This window comes from Myripristis murdjan, chromosome 23 (assembly GCF_902150065.1).
Source record: "Myripristis murdjan chromosome 23, fMyrMur1.1, whole genome shotgun sequence".
Classification (NCBI taxonomy): Eukaryota; Metazoa; Chordata; class Actinopteri; order Holocentriformes; family Holocentridae; genus Myripristis; species Myripristis murdjan.
Window position 1 is genome coordinate 26,283,915 of NC_044002.1, and position 22,969 is coordinate 26,306,883.

At 44.9% G+C, this 22,969-nt stretch overlaps 1 protein-coding gene across 1 annotated transcript in view; it reads right to left on the minus strand.

The window, feature by feature from the left end:
* ano2b (anoctamin 2b) overlaps positions 1–22,969 on the minus strand; it is a 91,867-nt gene that overhangs the window by 63,787 nt on the left and 5,111 nt on the right. Inside the window, exons 2-5 of the mRNA XM_030045896.1 lie at positions 17,929–18,090; positions 12,307–12,318; positions 10,082–10,279; positions 9,870–9,994 (exon numbers count right to left, since the gene is read on the minus strand). Of these exons, the coding sequence (XP_029901756.1) occupies positions 9,870–9,994; positions 10,082–10,279; positions 12,307–12,318; positions 17,929–18,090 (497 nt within the window). The remainder of the gene's footprint in view (positions 1–9,869; positions 9,995–10,081; positions 10,280–12,306; positions 12,319–17,928; positions 18,091–22,969) is intronic.

Consider the following 22,969-nt stretch of genomic DNA (forward strand, 5'->3'; position numbering starts at 1 on the left):
GCATGAATCTACACAGAACTGCACCCGGTTTGACATGTGGAACGTCTCTGTAGCAGAAAAACTACGGGAGGAGACAGGTGACAAAAATGTCATTAAAAATCCTTTAAATCCACCATAACTCATTAAATATGCAAATCTATGCTACTCTCATTAATTTGCATAAATATACACATTAGTTATAAACAGTATGCGTCACATGAACGGTTTTAAAGTCACAGACGAACAAAGGAACAGAAATAAAATAATAAAAATAATGATAAAACAACAAATAAAATAATAAAAATAAGTATGAAGACGACATGAATGATCGCTGCACGTCTCATTTTTTTTTTTTTTTAAAATTCCAAGCTGTGTATTTCAAATCCACATGATCAACTGTGTAAACAAGACAGAGCTTTGCCGGAGCCAAGCTAACGACTCCTATAGACTTCAAGTCTTTATGCTAAGCTAACAGGAAATGCTACCCACAGGAACTGAACCAGTGGACGTCCAGAGGTGGAGACGGTGTCCAACATCTGGTCTCAGTCTGGGGACGTCAGGAAAAGAGGATTTTGCTTTTTTGCTGAACTTTGCAACCACAGAATGCATCGCAACACGTGGAGAAGGAGTTTTCAACAGAATGATTTCTACTCGCCCTAAAAAAAGGGACATGTTTGGGTTTTGGTGAACACTTCCTGTGCCGTCCAGCTCGATGTGAACATGAGAGGGAAACTCCGCCCACAGCTTCAGCGTCACAGAGAAACACCTCCTCCTCTTCCTGTCTGCAGCCCGTCCTCCTGCTCGGACGCTCAGTGACGATCGATCTCTTCACATCACGGTGGCGGTGGTGGTGGCGGTGGTGGTGGCGGTGGTGGTGGCGGCGGCGGCGGCGGCGGCGGCGTCTTCCCCGTCCTGCCGGCTCTGCTGCTCGAACCCCCAGAGAGACCGAGCTCAGCGGGAAAAAAAAGAAAAGGAAGTCCCGACTGCAGTCCAAATTAAAGTCTCCTGTCTCTTAATTAAGAGCGCCGGGTAGGAGGACGTCCCTGCGAGCTCGCGGGTCAGCTCAGTAATCCTACAGGTGTTCAGTCTGCCGTCCAACAGGTGGGACACACCGAGGCCCAGCCAGGAGCCTCACGCCGCAGCACTTAAAGGGACAGTTACACCAAAATATCTCGTTTTTCACTGACATGTTTTCGTTGTCATCACTGTGTGTAGACGCCATCGAGAAACTGGAAGAATCTGAAATCTTTTCTGGCAGCTGAAAACTCCTGTCACACAGGTCAGAGTGGAGCGAGCCAATCAGAACACAGCTCAGGTTTGATTGACTCTGCAACGGTTCACCTGTTATCCTCTGCTAAGTGTTAGCATGTTAGCATGGAACACTAATTATTATTTTATTTCTATCAGAAGAGACGAAGGCAAGCAAAGAGTTTGACCTCGAGATGGTGGCACTTGTCAACTCTGCTGCTACAAAGTTAATAATTATAATACATATATCATCAATTTAGTTTGTTTTGTGTGTGTTTTCATTGCAAATTTTCAGGTAATTTTCTGGTTATTTTTGGGGGTCGTTTTTTTCTAATGTTGGTAGTTTTTTTGCTCATGTTTAAGGGGTTGATTTTACTTTTTAAGTCACTAGAAACTACATAAATACAATACATATTATAAATAAAACATAAACAATTATGACAATTTTATAATCTCTCTGACAGTGACAGCGGAGAGAGACAGATCAGGCGGGGCAGCGAGGGGACGAGCTGCAGCGAAGGGCCTCAGGTCGGATTCGAACCTGTGACGCCGCGGTCGGGACGCAGCCTTGACGAGTGGGACGCGCTCTACCAGGCGATCTCACTGCTTTAATCTCTGTCAGTGTTCAAGACTGGCATCTTAACAATTCAACACTTTATACACACAAAAATGTCTTTTCTCATCAGGGGTCCGTGGCTCAACCAACCAAATGATAAAAAACAAAAAGTTTGAAAACCCTTGGACTGCAGATATTTTCCTCCTCGGCTTTCAGTTTTCAGGGAAACATTTTGTGAGCGAGCCGACGCTGAGAGCAACATCAGTGCTGTAATCTGACACGTGTGCAAACTGTTTGGGCCGCAGGATCGCCGTGTGAAACTCCTCACGCGCTGACTTAATGAGCCGTCAGCTCTCAGATTAATGGCTGCCTGTTTGCCGTCTGGAGGTCTGTCGGTGGTCAAGTGGGCATGCAAACGCTGGGTTTTCCTCGGACATCGCATCCCTGCTCCCTGCCAGCGCCGCCAAGAGCTACAAGCGCACTGATGGAGGCACCATAATTAGCTTTGTCAGTCATTTTGTAAGAGTATCCGTCACTTTATTCAAACGGAGCGCACGGGAATGAAAGTCGCCCCTCCGAGTGTAAAGACCCGCCCATCCATGAGATGAGATAAGGGCTATCAGTCAGGCAGCTAATCTCATCCTGGCTTAGGCTCCATGGCCACACTGTCAACAATCTGATTAATACTGGCCTGCAGACCGCACACACTGCCAACTGGCTGCTGGCCACCACACACACACACACACACACACGAAAGTGCATGCAAATGTGCTCATACATTAGTAGTCATTGAAAACCCCTGCCTCATGCATTTCTATTGTGTGTTCACTGAAAAAAAATCTACCTCTAAGCAAGTCACGTCTGGTGTTTGAGTCTTGTTTTACTTCAAGCGAGGTTAAAAAAAAAAAAAAAAAAAAAAAAAAACCTGCCAGGGGGTGTTTTGATATAATCCCACTTGTTTCCATGCAGTTTCTCTTGTTTCAGGGTCTTTTCTCCTTCCTGTTTGTGTTCTTGTGCTTGTTTCTGACAAACAGCTGCTGCAAACAGTTTGATAAAAACAGCAAATAACGACGAGGAGAGCGGACATCCTGGTCTTGTGCCGCGCCGAAGCATAAAACTAAAACTGAACAGTGCTTTTGTTGTATTAAATCAGGCAAAACAAACAAAAAAAATCCTTCTCAAGTCATTCAGCCTCATCTTCAATGTCAAATCTTGTTTTTCTTCAAACAGAGTAAACAAAAATCAGTTGTGATGAGATAATCCCACTTGTCTCCATGTTTTCTTGAATGAAGTGTCATTGTGTGGTAAAAGGCAGGGCTGTCCCCTCAGCCCTTTGCTGTTTGCACTGGAGACTGAACCTTCACACTTCAGCAGCATGAAGCCTACACTGCAAAAAACCTTCAGATTATTTAGACACTGTTCTTCTTCCAACAAGGTCAAAATCCACCAGTGGGATGAGATAATCCCACTTGTTTCCAGGTCATTCTCTCTTGTTTCAGTATAAATGTGTTGAAACGAGGCAGAATGAGGCAGATCAGCCACCAGGATCAAGATAATGACTTGATTTGAGAAATATTCTGGAAATAAATTGATTAGCGCTGGAAACAAGTGGGATTATCTCATCCTACTGGCGGATTATTGATCTTATGTGCAGAAAAACACTGAATATGTGACTAAATGACTTGTTAAGATTTACGAACTCTTTTTTTGCAGTGAATCCTGTGTTTACACCGCAGTTCCCTCTTTAATGGCCAACAGTGGAACAAAATGAGAGTAACAGGTGTTTGTGCTGCAAAACAAAACTAAATCGACTCGTTACAAGGAGACTCCTCGCAGTCTCCTGGAGCTGAAGGGCGCTCGGTTTCCTTTCATTTCAGAGCCTTTCCTGTTGGGGGCGGAGCCAAAGACTGGCGGCGTCATGCAGAAAACATGTGGGGCTTTTACAGCGACTGCATTTGTACAAGATGGCGAGCAGCCTCGAAACCCACTGCATGAACGCCGAGCGCCCACAGGCAGCATGTTCTGCCAACAGCCTCCTGCACACACACACACACACACACACACACACACACACACCCGCACACACACACACACACACACACACACACACACTTAAGTGCTGGTTGCTATGTAACACACAATCACAGTCATGTGGTTTGCTTCGTGTCAAGACAAAATTACCCGTTTCAGGGCAAAATTAGTAAATCGATAGCGAGGCCTGAGCGCAGCAGCAGCAGCTGTGTCGACCGGCTCAGACAACAACAACAATAACAACAACAACAACAACAAGAGCAACACACAAACTGCAAACACAACAAACCAGCATGAGACCTGATTCCTCTCACTGCACTGATGGACTCCTGACATGGTGAGCACCTTAAAACTTAAAACATTCACATTAAAATGATTAAAAAAGCTCACCTGTATGGCAGCACATTAGGGCCAGTGTATGGAAAAATAATATATATGGAGCTGAGTCGGATATTCTCTGAGATTAAAGTCAAGTCACTTTGATTTCCTCAGCAGATTAAAAACAACAGGAATCGACCCAAAGTGCTTTACAAACATGGCAGAGGGGTGCAGATGTACAAATGTAAAGTGCTAAATTTATGAGAAAAAAACGTCTTTACCTTTACTTCTTTGTTTTTCTTTCTACTTTGCAATGGTATTTCGTAACAAAGAAATCAGCTGTGTATTTTTTTTTTTTTTTTGCCCTAATTAGCCATCACACGGATCTCAGTCACACTCTGAAAAAAGTTGCTAACCATCAGTTTATGTTTTGGCATTTGTATTTTTTATGCCAATTTTGTTTGATTTTTTTTTTTTTTTTTACTAATATTCCAGTGTTGTATTTTTTTTTGAAACATTTTTTTAAAAACTTTTATCCCAGTAATTTTTTGTTAATTTTGTAATTGTCTTTTCCCCGTGTCTTTGAAAGGAATCAAATTAATTTCCACAGATTGAGGCACCTCTCCGCTTTGGATTTATTTGACGAGTCTCAGCTACACAGCCCCACAGTTTACACAAAAGTGGACATTTTCTTGGACATTTTTCAGAGCATTTTTTTTTGCAGGTTTTCTTGTCATTTTCCTGCAAGTTTTTTTGTTTTTCTGATAATTTACTTGTAATAGTTTTAAATTTTTTCTGCAACTTTTCTGATAATTTACTCGTATTGTTTATAAATGATTTTTGGGCTAATTTTCTGGTAATTTTCTTTAATTTTTTTAAAAAATTATATTTTTGGTCATTTTATTTAATTTCCTTCTAATTTACAGATCACTTTTTTCGCTGCATGCTTTTTGACAGAAACCCAGTGAATCTGCTCAGGTTTCAAAGGGTTAAATCACTAAACGTCACCACCACACAGAAATATGTCGGAGTGATTACTGTAACCTCAGCACGTTGAATTCATCTGACAAGTTATGACATCGAGACAGTTTCACAATGAACACACAAAAAATATCGTCTCATATCAGAGCCTCTTCCCTTCGAGGAATCTTCGTCAGTCCCAAAACCACAAAACTATTTGATGCATCAATCGGTCGCAAAGTGAAAGTTGCCTGGAAGGAACAGACAGACGCATGACAGGATTTTTCCAAACACAACTATTGCCTCAAAAATCGATCTTAAATGCAAATGATTTCCCTGGATTCTGTTGCATTTGGAATATTTATCTCCATTAGTTTTATAGCTGATAAAAAAAAAAAACAAACAAACAAAGCCTGATAATCAATATTTCTTTGGCCTGAGGCTGATCTACCCAACAACGTGCTGTGGAAACCCAAAACCTGAGTTTATGGGAGGTAAACAGGAGTGAAAGCGGTTGATGAAGTGGAGAGCCTGGAGCAAAAACAAAAAACTGGGCTGAGGAATTGTCTTTTCCACAGAGAGAAAGAGAGAGAGGGAGAGAGAGAGAGAGAGAGAGAGAGAGAGAGAGAATTAAAAAAAGGTGGAGTTGTGCATTAAAGCTGTAAGATGCCAGTTGTGGCTGTGAGGAAGCAAAGTGTTTGGTGAAGCCGCAGTGGGTTCAGTTCCCCGAGGAAACCAGCATCTGTTCGACCAAAGCAGGAAGCAGATGGTGAAGCAGCCCGTCTGCACCCACCGAAAAAAATAAATAAATAAATAAAACTTAAAGCAGCATTCTGATTTCTTTCCTGCTTCATATTTAGATTTAAGTTGACTGACTTTTCTTTCCCTGCGCTCCTCTGCTCGCGGTCCTCTTCCACACTTTCACTCCTTCAACAGCTCTGGAGAGCAAACAGGAAAACAGGCTGGTTTTACCTTCTCGGTCACAGCACAATAAACTGATTCAAAATCTATGTTTCACCTGCTTTTATACCTCCATCCATCCATCCATTTCCTGCTGCTTTTTCAGAACCCGGTCGCCGTGGCAGCAGGCTGAGGAGGTCGACCCAGACGGTCTTTTCCCCGGCCACATCCACCAGCTCCTCCTGGGGGATCCTGAGGCCTTCACAGGCCAGCCAGGAGACAAAGCCCGCCCAGTGTGTCCTGGGTCTGCCCCGGGCCTCTTACCAGGTGGACTTGCCACCGGGAGGTGGCCAGGAGGCGTCTTGACTAGATGCCTGAACCACCTCAACTGGGTCCTTTCAATGCAGAGGAGCAGCGGCTCTACTCCGAGCTCCTCATGGATGTCCGAGCTCCTCAACCTCTCCCTGAAGGTGTGCCTGGCCACCCTGCAGAGGAAACCCATTTCTGCTGCTTGTATCTGTGACCTTGTTCTTTCAGTCACCACCCAGGCAGTACCTTACTCGGCAGAAAACATGGCCTCGGATTTAGAGGTACTGATACTCATCCTGACCGCTTCACACTCGGCTTCAAACCGCCCCAGTGAGTGCTGAAGGTCACAGCCTGATGAGGCCAGCAGGACCACATCATCTACAAAAAACAGGGACACAATCCTGTGTTCACCAAACTGGACACCCTCCGTTCTTTGACTACTCCTTTAAATCTTGTCCATGATGATCATGAACAGAATTGGAGACAAGGGGCAGCCCTGGAGTCCAACAGCCACCGAGATCAAACTCAGCCTAGTGCCAAGAGGGCAGGCACCGCTCTCTCTGCGGTTATACAGGGACTGGATGGCAGCACACCCGGTATCCCATACTCCCACAGCACCACCCACAGGACCCCCCAGGGGACATGGTCATAAGCCTTCTCCAAATCCACAAAGCACATGTAGACTGGATGCTGAACTCCAATGATCCCTCCAGTATCCAGGTGAGGGTGAAGAGCTGGTCCACCGTTCCACAGCCAGGACGGAACCCGCATTGCTCCTCTTGAATCTGCGGTTTGACGATCGGCCAGAGTCTCCTTTCCAGCACCCTGGAGCTTCACCAGAGAGGCTGAGCGGTGTCATACCCTAATAACTGGCACACACTCTCCGGTCACCTTTTTTAAAAATGGGAGCCACCACCTCGTCTGCCACTTCCAGGGCTCTGTCCCAGACCTCCACACAACACTGAAGAGACGTGTCAGCCATGACAGTCCAGCAACATCCTGGGCCTTCAGCGCTTCAGGGTGGATCTTGTCCACCCCTAGCGCCTTGCCACTGCGGAGTTTCCCAACCACCTCAGCGACTTCTGCCAGGAAAATAGGCGAGACACCCCCCAACTCCTCAGGCCCTGCCTCCTCTCTGGAAGGCGTCAGTTGGGTTTAGGAGCTCCTCGAAGTGCTACTTCCACCGTCCGACTACCTCCTCAGTCCAGGTCAGAGCCTCTCTCTGGTTAAGAATTTCCCAGTTTGGGATCAATAAAGTAAATCTATCTATCTGTCATGGTCACGACGCAGAGGTCATGACCATAGGGTTCTATACCTGCCAGTAACTATTTCACAACTGTCCACTGCTGAGAACACAACATCAGGTGCTCTGCTGTTACTTTATTGAAGAGCAGACAGAAATAGCCTGTCTGTCCTTCATATCAGGATGCACTGCTAAAAATTTCGAGGCAGTTCAACTTAAAAACTAAAAACACTGAAGAGTAGAATTTGTTTCAACTTACAAACTCGAGTTGAACATGTTGACACAGCTGCTGTGGTATGGAATCAGATTTGTGCCAAAAAGATCAAACAAAACTTTCTCAGTATCAAACAAAAACATGATTTTGTTTTTTGATAATATATTTCATAATATATTTCATAAATTCCATAAGTAAATTAATAAATTTATGAAAAGAAACTGAAGGAACAAAATGAGAAAAAAAAAATCTGAGATTATGAAGTCACAAAATTGTGAGAAAAAGTTCCTGTGTAAGAGTATAAGAAAGTAAATATAAGTTTCTGGTAAATTTTCCACTTTAATCTGGGAGCTTTTTTCTCAGAATATTAATTAACCCCAGCTCCATATTTTTTTCTCCCTGTGGCCCCAGAGCGCCGCTGTGCCTCTAATGTTGTTCATGTGAACAATTTCCAGTTGATGCGATTGATCTTTTGAAAATAAAACACTCATGTGGGTCAGCTCTGTGTTCACAGAATCAGGAAGTCCCATCACGCGACACTGAAAATTAAAATTCTGCTGTTATCTGATAATCTAATCTACTCTATGACAGCTTTTTAAGCGAATATCTGAGTTCCACTTTTACTTATCATGTAAAGCAGAGATTTTGAATTTTTCATGAAATGTCTTTGAGATGAAACTCTAAACCTTGTCTTTATTAATTATAAATTTGTGTATATGAATATGCAAATTGACCCCGCCCCTAACCAGAGCTCTGTTCACACAAACAGGAAGTCCCGTCTTGCAACAATCCAGCAACATGAATACTGTTGATGTGAAGTGGCTGTTTCCTGTATTCAAAGCGGCGCTGCGTCAACTGACAGCTGATTGGCTGTGGGGTTTGTGGCCCAGGGTCTGAATCTCACACACACACACACACACACACACACACACACACACACCGTCAGTAGAGCATTGTGAGGACAGTCACAGATTTCAGGAGACAGAAACAGGAGAAACACACAGTTTTAAAGACCCGGCGGGTCTTTAAATGTCACTGCACAGCGCAGGTTTATTGATCGATCGATTAACTGATCAGCAGAGGATGTGAGGTGTCAATCATGATTCCAGCTTCACCAGCGTCACTGAGGTGCTTTCCTCCGTCCATCTCTGTGTAAGATTAATATTTAGTGTTTGGCTGCTGGTCAGACTGAGGAAGACGTCTGTGGTCCTCACTCCTCCGATCACTTCCTGTGACCATCTGTCCAAATTTATCACTCTTTACTCTCCGACTGATTCATCACTTTATAAGATAAATTATTAAATGAAAACAAAGTGACGGGTTAATCCACACTGACAGTAACTGTGAGCTGCAGCCCTCTTTACTCTGCTTGCATGACTTTACTCAGTATTGATTTATTCATAATGCAAACTGAAATCGCGAAACATGATTTTGCCAAATTTAAAGGGGCACTGATTCAAAACCGTCCATGAAGTTTTCCTCTGAGGTTTTGACCTGCATGGATTCACAGGCTCAAGGCTGTGGCCCCGCCCACATCTGTGATGTCACGGCAGGTATGTCACCTTTGGTCGCATCAGATGCTTCACATTCAGAATTATTATTATTATTATTATTATTTTGTTCTTGCAAACAAATCTTATGATGGCGCACCAGGGCCACTGCGGGGAGAAAAGACTTATGGAGGCGGGGAGGGGGAAGGTAATGTAAATAAATAAAACAAAAATCAAAAGATTCCAGCAGTAAATTTTTGAGAAAAAAATTCAAAAATTCTGTGATTATAAATTTGTGTTTGTTTTTTTTCTTATGAATTTACGACTTAATCTTAGAATCTCAGAGATTTTTTTTTTTTTTTTTTTTTTTTTTAATGAAATGCCTGGCTCTGTAATTTTCCTTCCTGCCTGCAATGGCACCAACTCTCCCCAGTAAAATCTCGCTCCCACATTATGTTTCAAAAGTCCAAGTGAGAGTGTTTAGTCACGCTCTAAACCTCCAAAATCACGCACGCACGCACGCACACACACACACACACACACACACACACACACACACACACACACACACACACACACACACACACACACACACACACACACACACACACACACACACACACACTGACCTCCCGGTCTCTCTCGATCTCCAGGCCGGCCTCCAGCAGGTTGGCCTCAAACTCCTGGCGGATCAGCTGCACGTCGCACTCGCTGGTCTCCACCGTGTCGTCCTCGGCTCCTCCCAGCTCCACACACACCTCTCCCACAAACACCGCGTCTCCTCCTCCTCCTCCTCCCCCTCCTCCTCCTCCTCCTCCTCCTCCCTCCGTCACGTCCGAGCTCACCGGCAGTGGGAAGTTGCCGTTGGAGATGATGGAGAGCCGGTCGTGGGAGGCGGAGGTGCTGGTGCGGGACCGCACCGAGCCGTGCCGCCGCTGGTGGAACACGAGCACGTAGTCCACCTTCCGCCGGCCGTCGGAGAAGTAGAGGCCCCCTGCCGCGCCCTCGGGGCTGGGAGTCGAACCCACAACCTGCAGGGTCAAAGCGGAGCGCCCCATACCGTTCCATTAGTACCAGAACCATTCATGGTTCCTTACAGAACCATCTTTACACAACTTTAGCAAAAATTGTTTCTTTAAAGAACCATTTCTAAGAAGGTTCTTTGTGGACGCAGCCAGTACAATAAAAAAAAAAACTTTTTAAATGGTTCTTGAGTAATCTTTCAGAATAAAAGGTTCTCTGAGTGTTTTAAATCAAATGGTGGTGGGCACGTTGAAAACCAACATGAACATAAAAATGAAGAACCTTTAGTACTTTAAAGAACCACATAAAGTGGGTGAAGAACCAGCCCCTTAATAAGAGGTTCTTCAACTGGTGGTGGTTCTTTGCAGAACCAGAGAGCATTTTGGAGAACCAGTGTTTTTCTGAGGCTGGTTGGCGTGTTAAGAGCAGAAGGGTTGATGTGTGGAGAAGCTCCTGAGCAGTGAGGACACACGAGCTGCTGTTTCAGATTCAAATCTAAATTGAAAGTGAAATGGCTGCAGAGGAACGCGGCTTCCATCCCATCACGGAGGTTTTTATGTTGTTATTTCCCAAGAGACGACCTCCTGCGTCCTGCTGATCAACAGGAGCGGGTTTCTTAGAAGACAGACAAAAAATAATAATCATAAAAATAAAAATAAAAATGGATTTCTCAGCTTTCCTGAGACCCAAAATAAAAGCCTGTGTTCAGGTTTTGATTGACAAGCTGTTTTTTTTTTTTTTTTTTAAACATCGGAATAAATTTCTCTCTATTTCTTTTTATTTTTTACTTAATTATTTTTTCTATACAATTTTTATTTATTCATTTATTTATTTATATATTGTAATTTTATTTATTTAGTTATTTATATAATTAGGTATTTACTTATTTGGTAATTTATTCATTTATTTTTAAAATTTTTTGGTGGGGTGATTTTTTGTATGTTTGTGTCATATAATTCTAATTATATGTATTTTTTCTTTTTTACGAAATCAAGTGAATTAGCTCAGGTTTCAAGGATTAAGATGCATCAAAGAAAGTCCAAATTCATGACATCTATTCTGTTCCATTCTATTCTATTCTCTCTCTCTCTCTCTCTCTCTCTCTCTCTCTCTCTCTCTCTCTCTCTCTCTCTCTCTCTCCTCTCTTCTCACTCACTCTCTCTCTCTCTCTCTCTCTCTCCCGCGTTGTGTGCGTTTGCGTGAGCGAGCGTTCATGCGCGTGAGTCCCGGGTGCCCGGGCTCCGCTGGAGAAGTTGCTCATGATCACATTATAGAGCTGGAGCGCTTAGAATAAACATCTGCGCGGACGCTTTTCTTCACTTCTCAAACTGAAATTGAGGCTGAAATAAAAACTAAAGTAACGGGCAGCGGACACGCACGCGCACGAGCCCGCGGCCCCCTGTGCTGCGGGTCCAGCTCGTGCCGCTGCGCTCGGGACCAACAAACACCTGAAGCCGCAGAAACTTGGTGCGTGTCCGGCTCCTCTGCCGGCTCCCTGAGCGCCGCGCTGCGCGGAGGCTGCCGGCACATAAACGCTTCAATCAGTTTAATAAAAACCAGCAGGAGCGCGGGGCCTCGTTAAAACACCAGAACAAGAAAAAATAAAACCATCAGGCGTTCAGATCAGAAATAAAGAGTTTTCTGTCGGAAGTGGAGCGAGTTTGAGGGGATGAAAGCGGTGCTCCTCGTTCAGTTTCAGGGTCTGTCCGCCCGCCGTCCTGCGGGAGAAAAAGTCCCAGAAACTCGTCCTAACACGCGGATGTCGGTGGTGTGTCGGTCAGGAGCCGCTGCGGGGAGCGGTGCGGTGCGCTGCGGTGCGGTACTCACAGGGATGCTGCGGCTCGGCGAGCGGCTCATGTTGCGCCTCGCAGACTCAGACTCACGGCAGGGCGAGCTGGCGCTTTACGCAGAGACAATCAGCTGGGCACGCCACCATCTTCATCATCATCATCATCGTCGTCATCGTCATCATCAGCAGCATCAGCAGCGTCCCCGGAGCTCCCGTGCGGTGAGGCTGGCCGCAGCAGCCGCTCGCACTCCGCCGCCGCTCGGCTGCATCTGGAGGCTGCCGCGCGCCGCCGCCGCTGGCACCGTGCGCGCTCCCGCTGCAAGAAGTGTCTGTCCGAGCGCGCGGGTCGGGTCACCTCAACTTCAAATCCAGATTCAAATTCAAATTTATCTATTTCAAAGTCACTCTAATTATTTATGTATTTATTTATTTGTTTGTTTGTTGGGGGGCATATTATACTTTCTCAGAAGGTGTTGTATCCACACTCTATTTCTTTTATTTATTCATTCTTTGTGCTATTTTTATTTTATTTTATTTACAATTTCATGCCATGTACTTTCACTGTGTAGTAGTAGTACCGTATAATGTTTTTGAATGACATCAGGTGAATTCACTAAGGTGGTTTCAGTTCATTAAAGAAAGTCCAAATTCATGTCATCCAGTCTATTTTGTTCTACTCTGTTCTGTTTCTACCTCTCTCCTGCTGCTGCTAGTTGGTTGAGGCAATTCCACTTTTCCTGAATAAATTTTCACTTGTTCAGGATTTTTTTTTTTTTCAGAACTAGTATCAGTCACAATAAAAAAAAAAAAATGTTAAAGGAGTAGTTCACCTGTTTTGAAAAAGACATTACCTCATTTCATTATTTCATTACGTTGGTCAGCCGCAGGAAGTCGCTGTCTTCCTCTCATGGATGCTGCGGATGCTAACTGTTAGCCTCCTTCCTCCTTTAATCACTTTACTCAAGACGGAAGCGGAGTGATTGAGTTTCCTGTCGTTTTTTTTTTCTTCACTGAACACGTGTGTGCATGTTGGAGAGCGAAAATGGAATAAATCACATTGTTCAAAATGGGTGAACTACCCCTTTAAGATTTTTCCGAATTCAACCGATAACTCCTCTCATTAAAGTTGATAAAGTTAAATCTCTTTCCCTTGAATGAGGAGTCAGTGTTTGAGAGGCTGACTGGTGTGTTGAGCTTCTGATTGGCCGGGAGTTTTCCCTCTTCACCAAGACTGAACGAGCCGTTTGAAAAGTTTTCCTCTAAAATATTTCATTTCTTTGCCTCAGGGTTAAATTTCTGTGAGCTGCTCTGGGATCAGTCAGCAGAACAAAGTAATGAAATAACACTGGGTGCAGTGAGTCTGAGTTTTAGACGAGGCTGCAAATTAAAGGACCATGAAAGGGATTTTGAATGTTTGGTCCGGTTATTAAAACCCATCCACATTTTCCACGTCAACAAAACATTTATCAAATCCTGCAGGGAGCTACAGATTTCACAACATAGAATCAAAATGTGAGTTTGTGGTTGAAGCAGCCGCCTCATAATGTTCTGCCTCTGTGGCGAACAAAGTCCTCAACACTCAGAAACCACACAGCTGATGATTGGCTGTGGAAAGCAAAACGTCTCCCCGCTTAGGGACTATTTTCCCTGGAGGAGGAAGAGGAGGAGGAGAAGGAGGAGGGAGCGTTTCAGTGTGAAAAAGTCCTGAAAACACAACAGTGCTGCTGCTTTTAGGAAAACTCATGTGGAGGACTTTATTGGGCTGATGGAAAACTGGAGTGAAGAAAGTGTGAAGGCTCTGAAAGTTCATGTTCATATCGTAGTGGAATGAATGGAAACCAGCGGCTGGAGGAAAGGGAGGAGGAGTGATGTGGCAGCTCTGAAGTCCCACTGCTCGCTCTGGGAGGAGAGCAGAGGAACGTTCTGGAGAGGAAACTCTGAGAAACCCTGAGCCGTGACCCTGAAACCGAACATGAACCTCTCTCTGATCTGAACTCCAGTCTTCTCGGTGTCATTTTCCTCAGATTTCTCCTCAGATCTCGGAGCGACTTGACCAGCCGCTGGTCTGCAGGACCTTCAGAGCTTCCCGGGTCTTTGTATCATCTCATCTGAAAGCCTGCAGTGCAATAAAATCTTAAATATGATGCCTGGAGGACGGTTGAGATCTTTCTCTGTTTGTAGCTGCCCACCTGATGACATCAGAGGGGCGGGGCTATGACTCCTGCGTCCATCTGTCACATGATGTCATCACTTCCAAACAGAAGCTCGATCTCCACCAAATTTGGTGAGAAGTTCGTTCATGAGCCGAAGAGGAAGTGACCAACTTTTCACGCCACTTGGTCAAAAAGGGGGCGTGGCTTATCACTGAAAGGAGGAATAGCACATTTATGTCTCATGATGTTTAGGCCACGCCCACTTCTTTTTTAAAATTTAGTTTGCATTTTAAAAAATCTGTCCAGTTTCAGACGGCCTCGCTCCTGATTGGCTCTCCTCGCTTAAGAATCGCTGAAATGCGTCCAATCAGGCCAGTCAGCAGCATTTTCACTGAGAATCCTCCAATCAGCAGGCTCGCCTCGTTTAAATGAAAGGAGCTGTCGCTGTTAGCCAATCAGAGCCCAGGATCGTTACGACTTATTTAAATTCTTTCGGTAAACGTCCTGTTTGTCCCGCAGAGCCGTCACTTCCAAACAGACGCTCGAATTTCACCCAGATTTGTCGGGAGGGTCGGTCAGGAGCTGAAGAGGAAGTGACAAACTTTTCACGCCAATGTGGCCAAAGGGGGCGTGACCGTGGGCGTGGCTTACGACAAAAAAAGTCTAAGAACTTCCTAACAGATCAGTGTCACACCACAAACTGTTGACACAGGTTCACCTCAGGCTAAGAATCAACATATTGACTTCTCACACGGATGGGACCACGCCCACTTCCTCAAAGGCCACGCCCACTTTTTGCAGTTTCTCTAAAGGGGGTCATGTGAGGTGTCCTCTGAGTCGTGATGTTGCTGCCAACAAGTTGGTTGACACGTGGCCACGCCCACTTCCTGTTTGTGCTCTTTATTACAGATTCTGGTCCAGGGATCTCTACAGACTTTCATTCATTAACTCATTTATTTATTTGTTTATCTCATATCATGTTAAAAACCCCATGACATGGACTTACTTTCTGAATTTCATGTATTTCCTGTTGAAACAGGAAGTTTGGGCGGGACATGTCGCAGGGAAGGATCCTTCACGAGTGCCAACCAACAGGATCTCAGTTTGAGACAGAAATACACTTTTATTTTGAAGGGACAGGTGGATGTGAGAGGATGTTTACAGATGTGTGAGGGTTTTATTGGTTGAAATTTTAATTTACAGCTGCTTGTGCAAGATGATGTCACAGTGGTTCTCAAATTTGGGTATGTGTCCCCCTAGTGGTATATTGGCGTACTGCAGCGGGTAATGTTAATTTAAAAAATAACAGTCACACAGAATTCCTAAAATAATGACTATAATACATTGAATAAAAACTGTGAGTGTAAATGTGATAAAGCAAACTTTATCCTCAGTTCTCCCTCTGGGTTTCCTGAAGGTGTCAGATGTGTGTGTTTGTGGTTTAACTCAATAAATTTGCTCAAGACGAGACCAAACAAATCCAGAAAGTGGATCAGTGGTTGAAGCGTAGCAGCGATACAGCTGGAAACAAGGAGGAAGAAGAGAAGAAGAAGAAGAAACAGAGAGAAGAAAATCTGCTCAGCATCAGGTTGTTGTTGTTGTTTTTTTTTTTGTTTTTTTTTTTCTCTGGTCCGGTGGAACCTGAGTGAACAAAATATTTCAAAGGTGGAAGATTATGGAAAAAGTTTGAGAACCGCTGGCCTAGATAGAACTGTAACTGTAGAAGAGAGCAGTGGAATCGTAGCTGAGGTGATGTGGTGTGTGTGTGTGTGTGTGTGTGTGTGTGTGTGTGTGTGGGGCCCTCTGAGTGGCCTCGGCCCTCAGCGGTTCACTTCACTCTGCAGAACTGTGTGTCCGACAGTCACGGATCACTGAATCACTGCAGTTTCCCTTTCACCCGCTCCCAGTCTCGCCCCGCCCCGTCCGTCACAGCAGCCGCATCTCACCTGGTTGCCCACGGCGACCACCACAGGTCACCCCGACGCTCAACATCAACCCACGGCTGCATGAAGAGACGGAAAAACTCTAGATCTGAAACCCCACAGCTCGCTTTGAACTCGCTGCGGATGTGAACCTGCAGACCAGAGTTATCACAGCTTTGAGTTTTTCCATTTTTATTAAAGTTCATATTAATATAAAAACCCTGAAACCACAAAGGAAAAGTCAGATTTTGTTGCTTTGGTTTTCCGGGTCGGACAGACGGACGGGATGGAGATGGAGGAGGAAGAGACGAAGAGAGGAGGCGCTGAAAGGAACGAGAGACGAAGTGAAGAGCTGGAAAGTAAAGAAACGAAACCTCCGCCTCGCCTCGCCTGGTCCTGGGCCTCCTGCCGTGTCCCGGCCAGCGCTGCAACGGGGCGGGAAACGTCCGGTAAACTTCCAGAAACTTTCCAGAAACTTTCCAGGGCAAGTCGAGCTGGGGAATTCTGGAAAGACTCCATGTTGGACACTTTCCATCGGAATTAGGACCAGGACTCCCTTGAAAAAGAGGTTTTTAATCTCAATGGGATATTCCTGGTTAAATAAAGTTTAAATGAATTAGCAGGAACACATGAGCGTGAGCAGCAGTTCATGGGACCTCAGTGGAAGTTTTGTGTCACTTAAACAAACATTTTGTCGACTCGCTCGCTGCTGCAGAAGCTCATTTAGTTTTATTTTTCGCTGGTTGGACTTTGGCAGCGTGGATCAGACGTATTCAGGTGATGATGTCATCAAACGTCCCGGCCGCTCGACTCCGTGAGGCCTCAGACGTCCTGCTTCCAGAGTGATCTGTGCACGGGACGGAGGGGAGGGTTTGCACCAAATCTGCTTTTTTTAGACGTTTTTTTAAACTCCATTTAAGTTTGAAGTTTAACCTGCAAACTGAGATCAGACCAAACATCAAGAGAAGTTTTGTGTCACGGACTCGCAAGAATACGGTCACGAATCTTTCACTCGAAATTTCCCAGTGATGTCGACGTCCCGGTCTCAATAAACCTCATCATAAACACTGAACACACTGCACACACACTCTACACACACTGCACACACACTCTAAACACACTGCACACACACTCTAAACACACTGAACACACTGCACACACACTCTGAACACATTGCACACACACACTGCACACACACTGTGAACACACTGCACACACACTCTGAACACACTGCACACACACACTGCACACACACTGTGAACACACTGCACACACACTCTACACACACTGCACACACACTCTAAACACACTGCACACACACTCTACACACACTGCACACACACTCTGAACACACTGCACACACACTCTACACACACTGCACACACACTCTGAACACACTGCACACACACACTGCACACACACACTGCACACACACACTGCACACACACACTGCACACACACACACTCTGAGTTCAGTTTAGTTCATTTTCATTTTTATTCCAGTTAAAAGGTTTTTTCAGGCCTCGCTTTAGTTTGTAGTTTGTAGTTTTTAGTTTTTAGTTTTTAGTTTGTAGTTTGTAGTTTGTAGTTTGTAGTTTGTAGTTTTTAGTTTTTAGTTTTTAGTTTGTAGTTTTGCTGCGCTGGAGGAACCCTGGAGAACTCAGAGGGGAACCGACTTCGCCCGGTTCTCCATGTGAAAGTGATCCGAACCGGCTCAAACCGGTTCCTGCTGGTCCTGCACTCACCTGCTGCGGCGGCGGCGGCGGCGGCGTGCGCGGCTCGGCGGGCGGGGCCTCGTCCCTGAAGGCCTCGGGCTGCAGGACGCTGTAGGACATGGGGTCCAGGCCCAGGCCGGACACGTCCCGGGTCAGGTGGTAGAGGGCGTCGCTGTGGATGGACGAGGACTCGCTGAGCGCCGTGGCAACGCGGACGAAGCTCACGCCGTGACTCCACGACTCTGAAACACAAAGCCAGGAAGAGGGGAGTGTTTTTTTTGTCTTTTTAGTTTTAGTTTTTTAGTTTTCATTCCTTCCTGTTGCATGTTGGGAGCGTCTCTCAAAAATTTGCATCTTTCTGGGTTTGTTTCTCGTAAACTTGCGACTTTATAATCTCAGAATTTTTTAGTTTTTTCTCATAAATTTGCCACATTAATCTCACAGAATATTGAAGTCTTTTTTTCCTCTGGATTATGACCCTCCTCCCCCGACGCTCAGGAACGTCCCGCACGCCGCGCCGCAGGAAACAGGAAGTGTTTCACCTGATGGAGACCTGAAGTGATGAACATGTCTGACCTGTTTACAAACTCACTGCGACGACGTGAACAGACGCAGATCTGAAGCGTGCGACGCAAATGACGCAAATTTCCACAAAAAAAAAACAAAAAAAACAAAAAAAACGCAAAATTTGTGTCATTCGTCTGATTTTTCACGCTGAGCTTCTGGTCTGAACTCACAGCGAGCTTGACGTGTTTCTAGCCGACCTTATGTTGCTCATTAAATCTGAATCAATGGAAAAGTCATATATGAAACTATAAATCAGCTTTTTGGCGTCTCTGTTGACAGACAGCAGACGTGTCCGTCACTTTGAAGCGTCCTCTGGAAACTCTTACGGCGTCTCTTTGTTTTCTAAACGCTGCTCATGTCGTTTTCTGAATTTGCTTGTGTTTTTTTTGTTTGTTTGTTTGTTTGTTCACATGTGTTTTCTTTAGCTGCAGTGTGTTGAGCCTTCAGGGCCACCGTACGAAACTGAAGACAGAACAACTGACTTTTTTTTCCCACTTTATTTGTTTTCTCCTCAGATGAAGGTACAAATTAACCAAAACATGAACAGTTTTATGAATCTGAAAGCTTGAAATGTAGTCTTCCGAAGGCACAACAATAACAATAATGATAATAATGATAATAATGATATTTGTGGCATAACAACCTTTGCCGCGTCCAGCCGGCCTGGAGCTTTGTGACGTCAGCTGACTTTTTTTTTTTTGTCTTAAATTTTGATTAAAACATTAAAAGTGTGTCTGTGTAACAAGAAATCAGCTGTTTTTTGTTTTTCAGTCGTGTGAAAGTTCCTCCTTCCTGCTTTCATCTGTTCAGATTTTTTTTTTTTTTTTCCAAACGGTTCCTCCGGTGTAAAAATAAAAAATAAGGAAACTCCCTCTGACACGAATCCATCTGCCTCTGACTGACACCGGTGCCATGTTTTCTTGTAATAAGGTTAGTGTGTGTGTGTGTGTGTGTGTGTGTGTGTGTGTGTGAAAGAGAGAGAGAGAGAGAGAGAGAGAGTGTGGTTATTTTAGGGATACAGACAGCTGTAGCCATAGTAACGCACCAGGCCACGCGCTGTGCTCTCATTTCAGCACCATGGACAGCTCTCCCTCTCTCTCTCTCTCTCTCTCTCTCTCTCTCTCTCTCTCACACACACACACACACACACACACACCTATACACACTCACACTCACACACTCACACTCACACACTCACACTCACACACACACACACACACACACACACACACACACACACACACACCTATACACTCACACACACACACACACACACACACACACACACACACACACACACACCTATACACACTCACACAACACTTAAGCTGAGTTCTGCTGGCGGGTCAAAAGGAGGAAAACGTCGCCACTTCATGATCCAAGAAAAAAACTCACGACATTAAAGACAGAAATTTATGAGAAAAAAATGTGAAAATTCTGAGATTATAAAGTAGAAATTTTAGGGCAAAAACAGTGAAAACTCAGAGGGAAATCCTGGTGGTTTGAGCCCAGAGTCACGATCTTCTCCTCAGCATCTGGTTTTCGAGTTTTGTTTTGTTTTTTACAATAAATTTGTGGCTTTTTTCTCAAAAATTTTTACAACTTTAATCTCAGAGAATTTCTGTTTTTTTTTTCTCGTAAACTTGCGACTTTATAATCTCAGAATTTTGTTGTTTTTTTCTCATAAATTTGTAATTTCTTAATCATAAATTTGCTACATTAATCTCACAGAATTAAAAGAATTAAAAGTCTTTTTTTCCTCTGGATTATTACCCTCCTCCCCCGGCGCTGTGGTTTGTCCCCTCTCTTCAGAACCAAATACCGCATCACAGCTGGAACTCTGTTTGCACGTGTGTGTGTGTGTGTGTGTGAGATAAACAACTAAATAATGGATTTTCCCAGTGAACTGCTGCTTCAGACCACTCATATTTTTTTAAAAATTAAAAAATTCTCCATGTTAACACGTTTTTCAGTTTCATCCTCAGAGTTCAAATTTTGCTTTTCTTCAAACAAGATAAAAAAAAAAAAAATCTGGGATTATCTCATCCCACTGCAAGACTTTTTGTTTTTTGTCTGTTGGACCAGAGGGCCCGGCTCCCAGTCTGCGTTCTAGTTGATCCCAAAGGTGTTGGATGGGGTTGAGGTCGGGGCTCTGTGCGGGCCGCTCAACTTCTTCCACCCCAAACTCAGCCGGCCACGCCTTTATGGAGCTGCTCTGTGCACTGGGGCTCAGTCATGCTGGGACAGGAAAGGGCCTTCCTTCCCCAAACTGGTCCCACAGAGCTGGAAGCAGAGAATTGTCCAAAATGTGTCGGTGAGCTGAAGCGTTCAGATTTCCCTTCAGTGGAGCTGAGGGGCCGAGGCCGAGCCCAGAAACACCAGCCCACAGCGTGACCCCTCCTCCAGCAAACTGCACAGTCGGCACCATGCGCTCAGGCAGGGAACGTTCTCCTGGAGGCGGGGAACGTTCTCCTGGAGGCGGGGAACATCCTCCTGGAGGCGGGGAACGTTCTCCTGGAGGCGGGGAACGTTCTCGTGGCGTTCCTCAAACCCAGACTGGTCCCTCAGACCTCCACATGGAGGAGCCTGATCAGTTTCTGTGCTGATGTTGATGCCAGAGGAGGTCTGGAGCTCTGCAGGTCCTGAGGCGGCAGAGCGTCGGACTCTTTTACGCTCTATGAGCCTCGGCGCTCGGCGACCCCGCTCTGTAACTTTACGTGGTGCCGCCCCCTGGTGGCCGAGTCGCTGTGGTTCCTAAACGCTTCCACTTTGCAATAATCCCACTTCCAGCTGATGGTGGAATATCTAGGAGGGAAGAAAGTTGAGCAGCTGACTTGTTGCAGCGGTGGCTTCCTGTTCCATCACTATTCCAGCAGCACCTGAACTCAGTGAGCTCTTTAGAACCAGACGCTCTGTCACTGATGTTGGTGAAGGCAGACTGCAGGGCTGCTGCTGGAGGTCACACACCTGTGGAGGCGGGGCTGAAGGAAACACCTGAACTCACTGATGAGGAGCTGTGGCCCAACACTTTTTGTATTTTGTTAAAGTTTGGTATTTTTTTGCAGTGTGCTGGCTGTTTGGAAGCCAGTTTGGCCTCCAGCAGCGACCCATGTGGTGTGTGAGGAGTGTGTGATGGGGAGTGTGTGTGATGGGGAGTGTGTGTGTGATGGAGAGTGTGTGATAGAGTTTCTGAGAAGCTGCAGGGGAAACATGTTGGAACGAGGCGAGGCGGGCCGGATCGACGGCGGCTGGGACGAAGCGGAGTTTCCTATCGAGCCTCCTGCAGGTCTCATTACCGCGTCTCTGATAGCAGATGGCCGATTGATAACCAGTAATGATGTTCCTGCTGACACACACACACACACACACACACACACACACACACACACACTCCTTTAACATCGGAGCCAAGCTGCTAGGTATCTGCTGACCTCAAAACGGAGCCGCGGAAAGTTCCATCAGTGAATTAGTAATTAGGACAAAATCAATATGATTTTTTTTCTCCTCCAAACAAAAAAACAGGAGCGACTGTATTCACACACAGCCGCTCGCACGCTCATCCACCACCAGGCTTTCATAACACACACACACACACACACACACACACACACACTGCGTTAACCCTCTGACACCTGAGCAAACACACAGGGGTTCTTTCAAAAACACAGAGGAGAAGGCAAAATGTCAGATTAGCAAGAAATAACCAGGAAATGCACAAGAAAATATTAAAAAAAAAAAAAAAAAAAAAAAAAAAAGCAGAATTGGGGAAAGAAGAAAAAAGTAACAGAATGAATGAATGATCTGACAATGTGAAAAAACAGAAAATTAGTAAAATGTTACTGGAAAAATATCCAATAAATACATAAATACATAAATTGTAAAAATTACTGAAGAATTGTTAAAAAAAAAAAAGACCGCCAAAATGAAATAAAATAAAATAAAATAAAATAAAATAACAATAGAAAGAAATGAACTGATATTTGTGCAGAGGGCAAAATTAAAACCTTTCAAAATAAAAGCCTGCCCATGGGCTCCAGCAGACTGCAGAATTGTTTCTTCTCTAAACGAGTAAAAAAAAAAAAAAAAATCCCCATGTGGGATGATAATCCCGCTGTCGTCTGACTTTTGTTTCTCCGACATGGAAACTTCCTGCTGCCAGGAAAAACTCCGGGGTCGATTTTGGTTTCATACGGAGCCCCTAAAGGGACATGGAGAATTTTTTTTTTTTTAGGTTTGTTTCTCGTGCGCACGAGATAGTTTCTCGTGCGCACGAGAAAACACATGGGGAATTTTTTTTTTTTTTTACACGTTTCTCGTGCGCACGAGAAAACACAAGGGGATTTTTTTTTTTTTTTAGACATGTTTCTCGTGCGCACGAGAAAACACATGGGGATTATTTTTTTTTTTTTTTTTTTTTTTTTTTTCAGATATGTTTCTCGTGCGCACGAGAAAGCATTGGATGCGCGCGCATGCCTATGTGACACGTCCTTCCGCTCCACGGCGTCAGCCACCACATAAACCTCCGGTTTGCGGCTACCGCAACAGCAGCAGC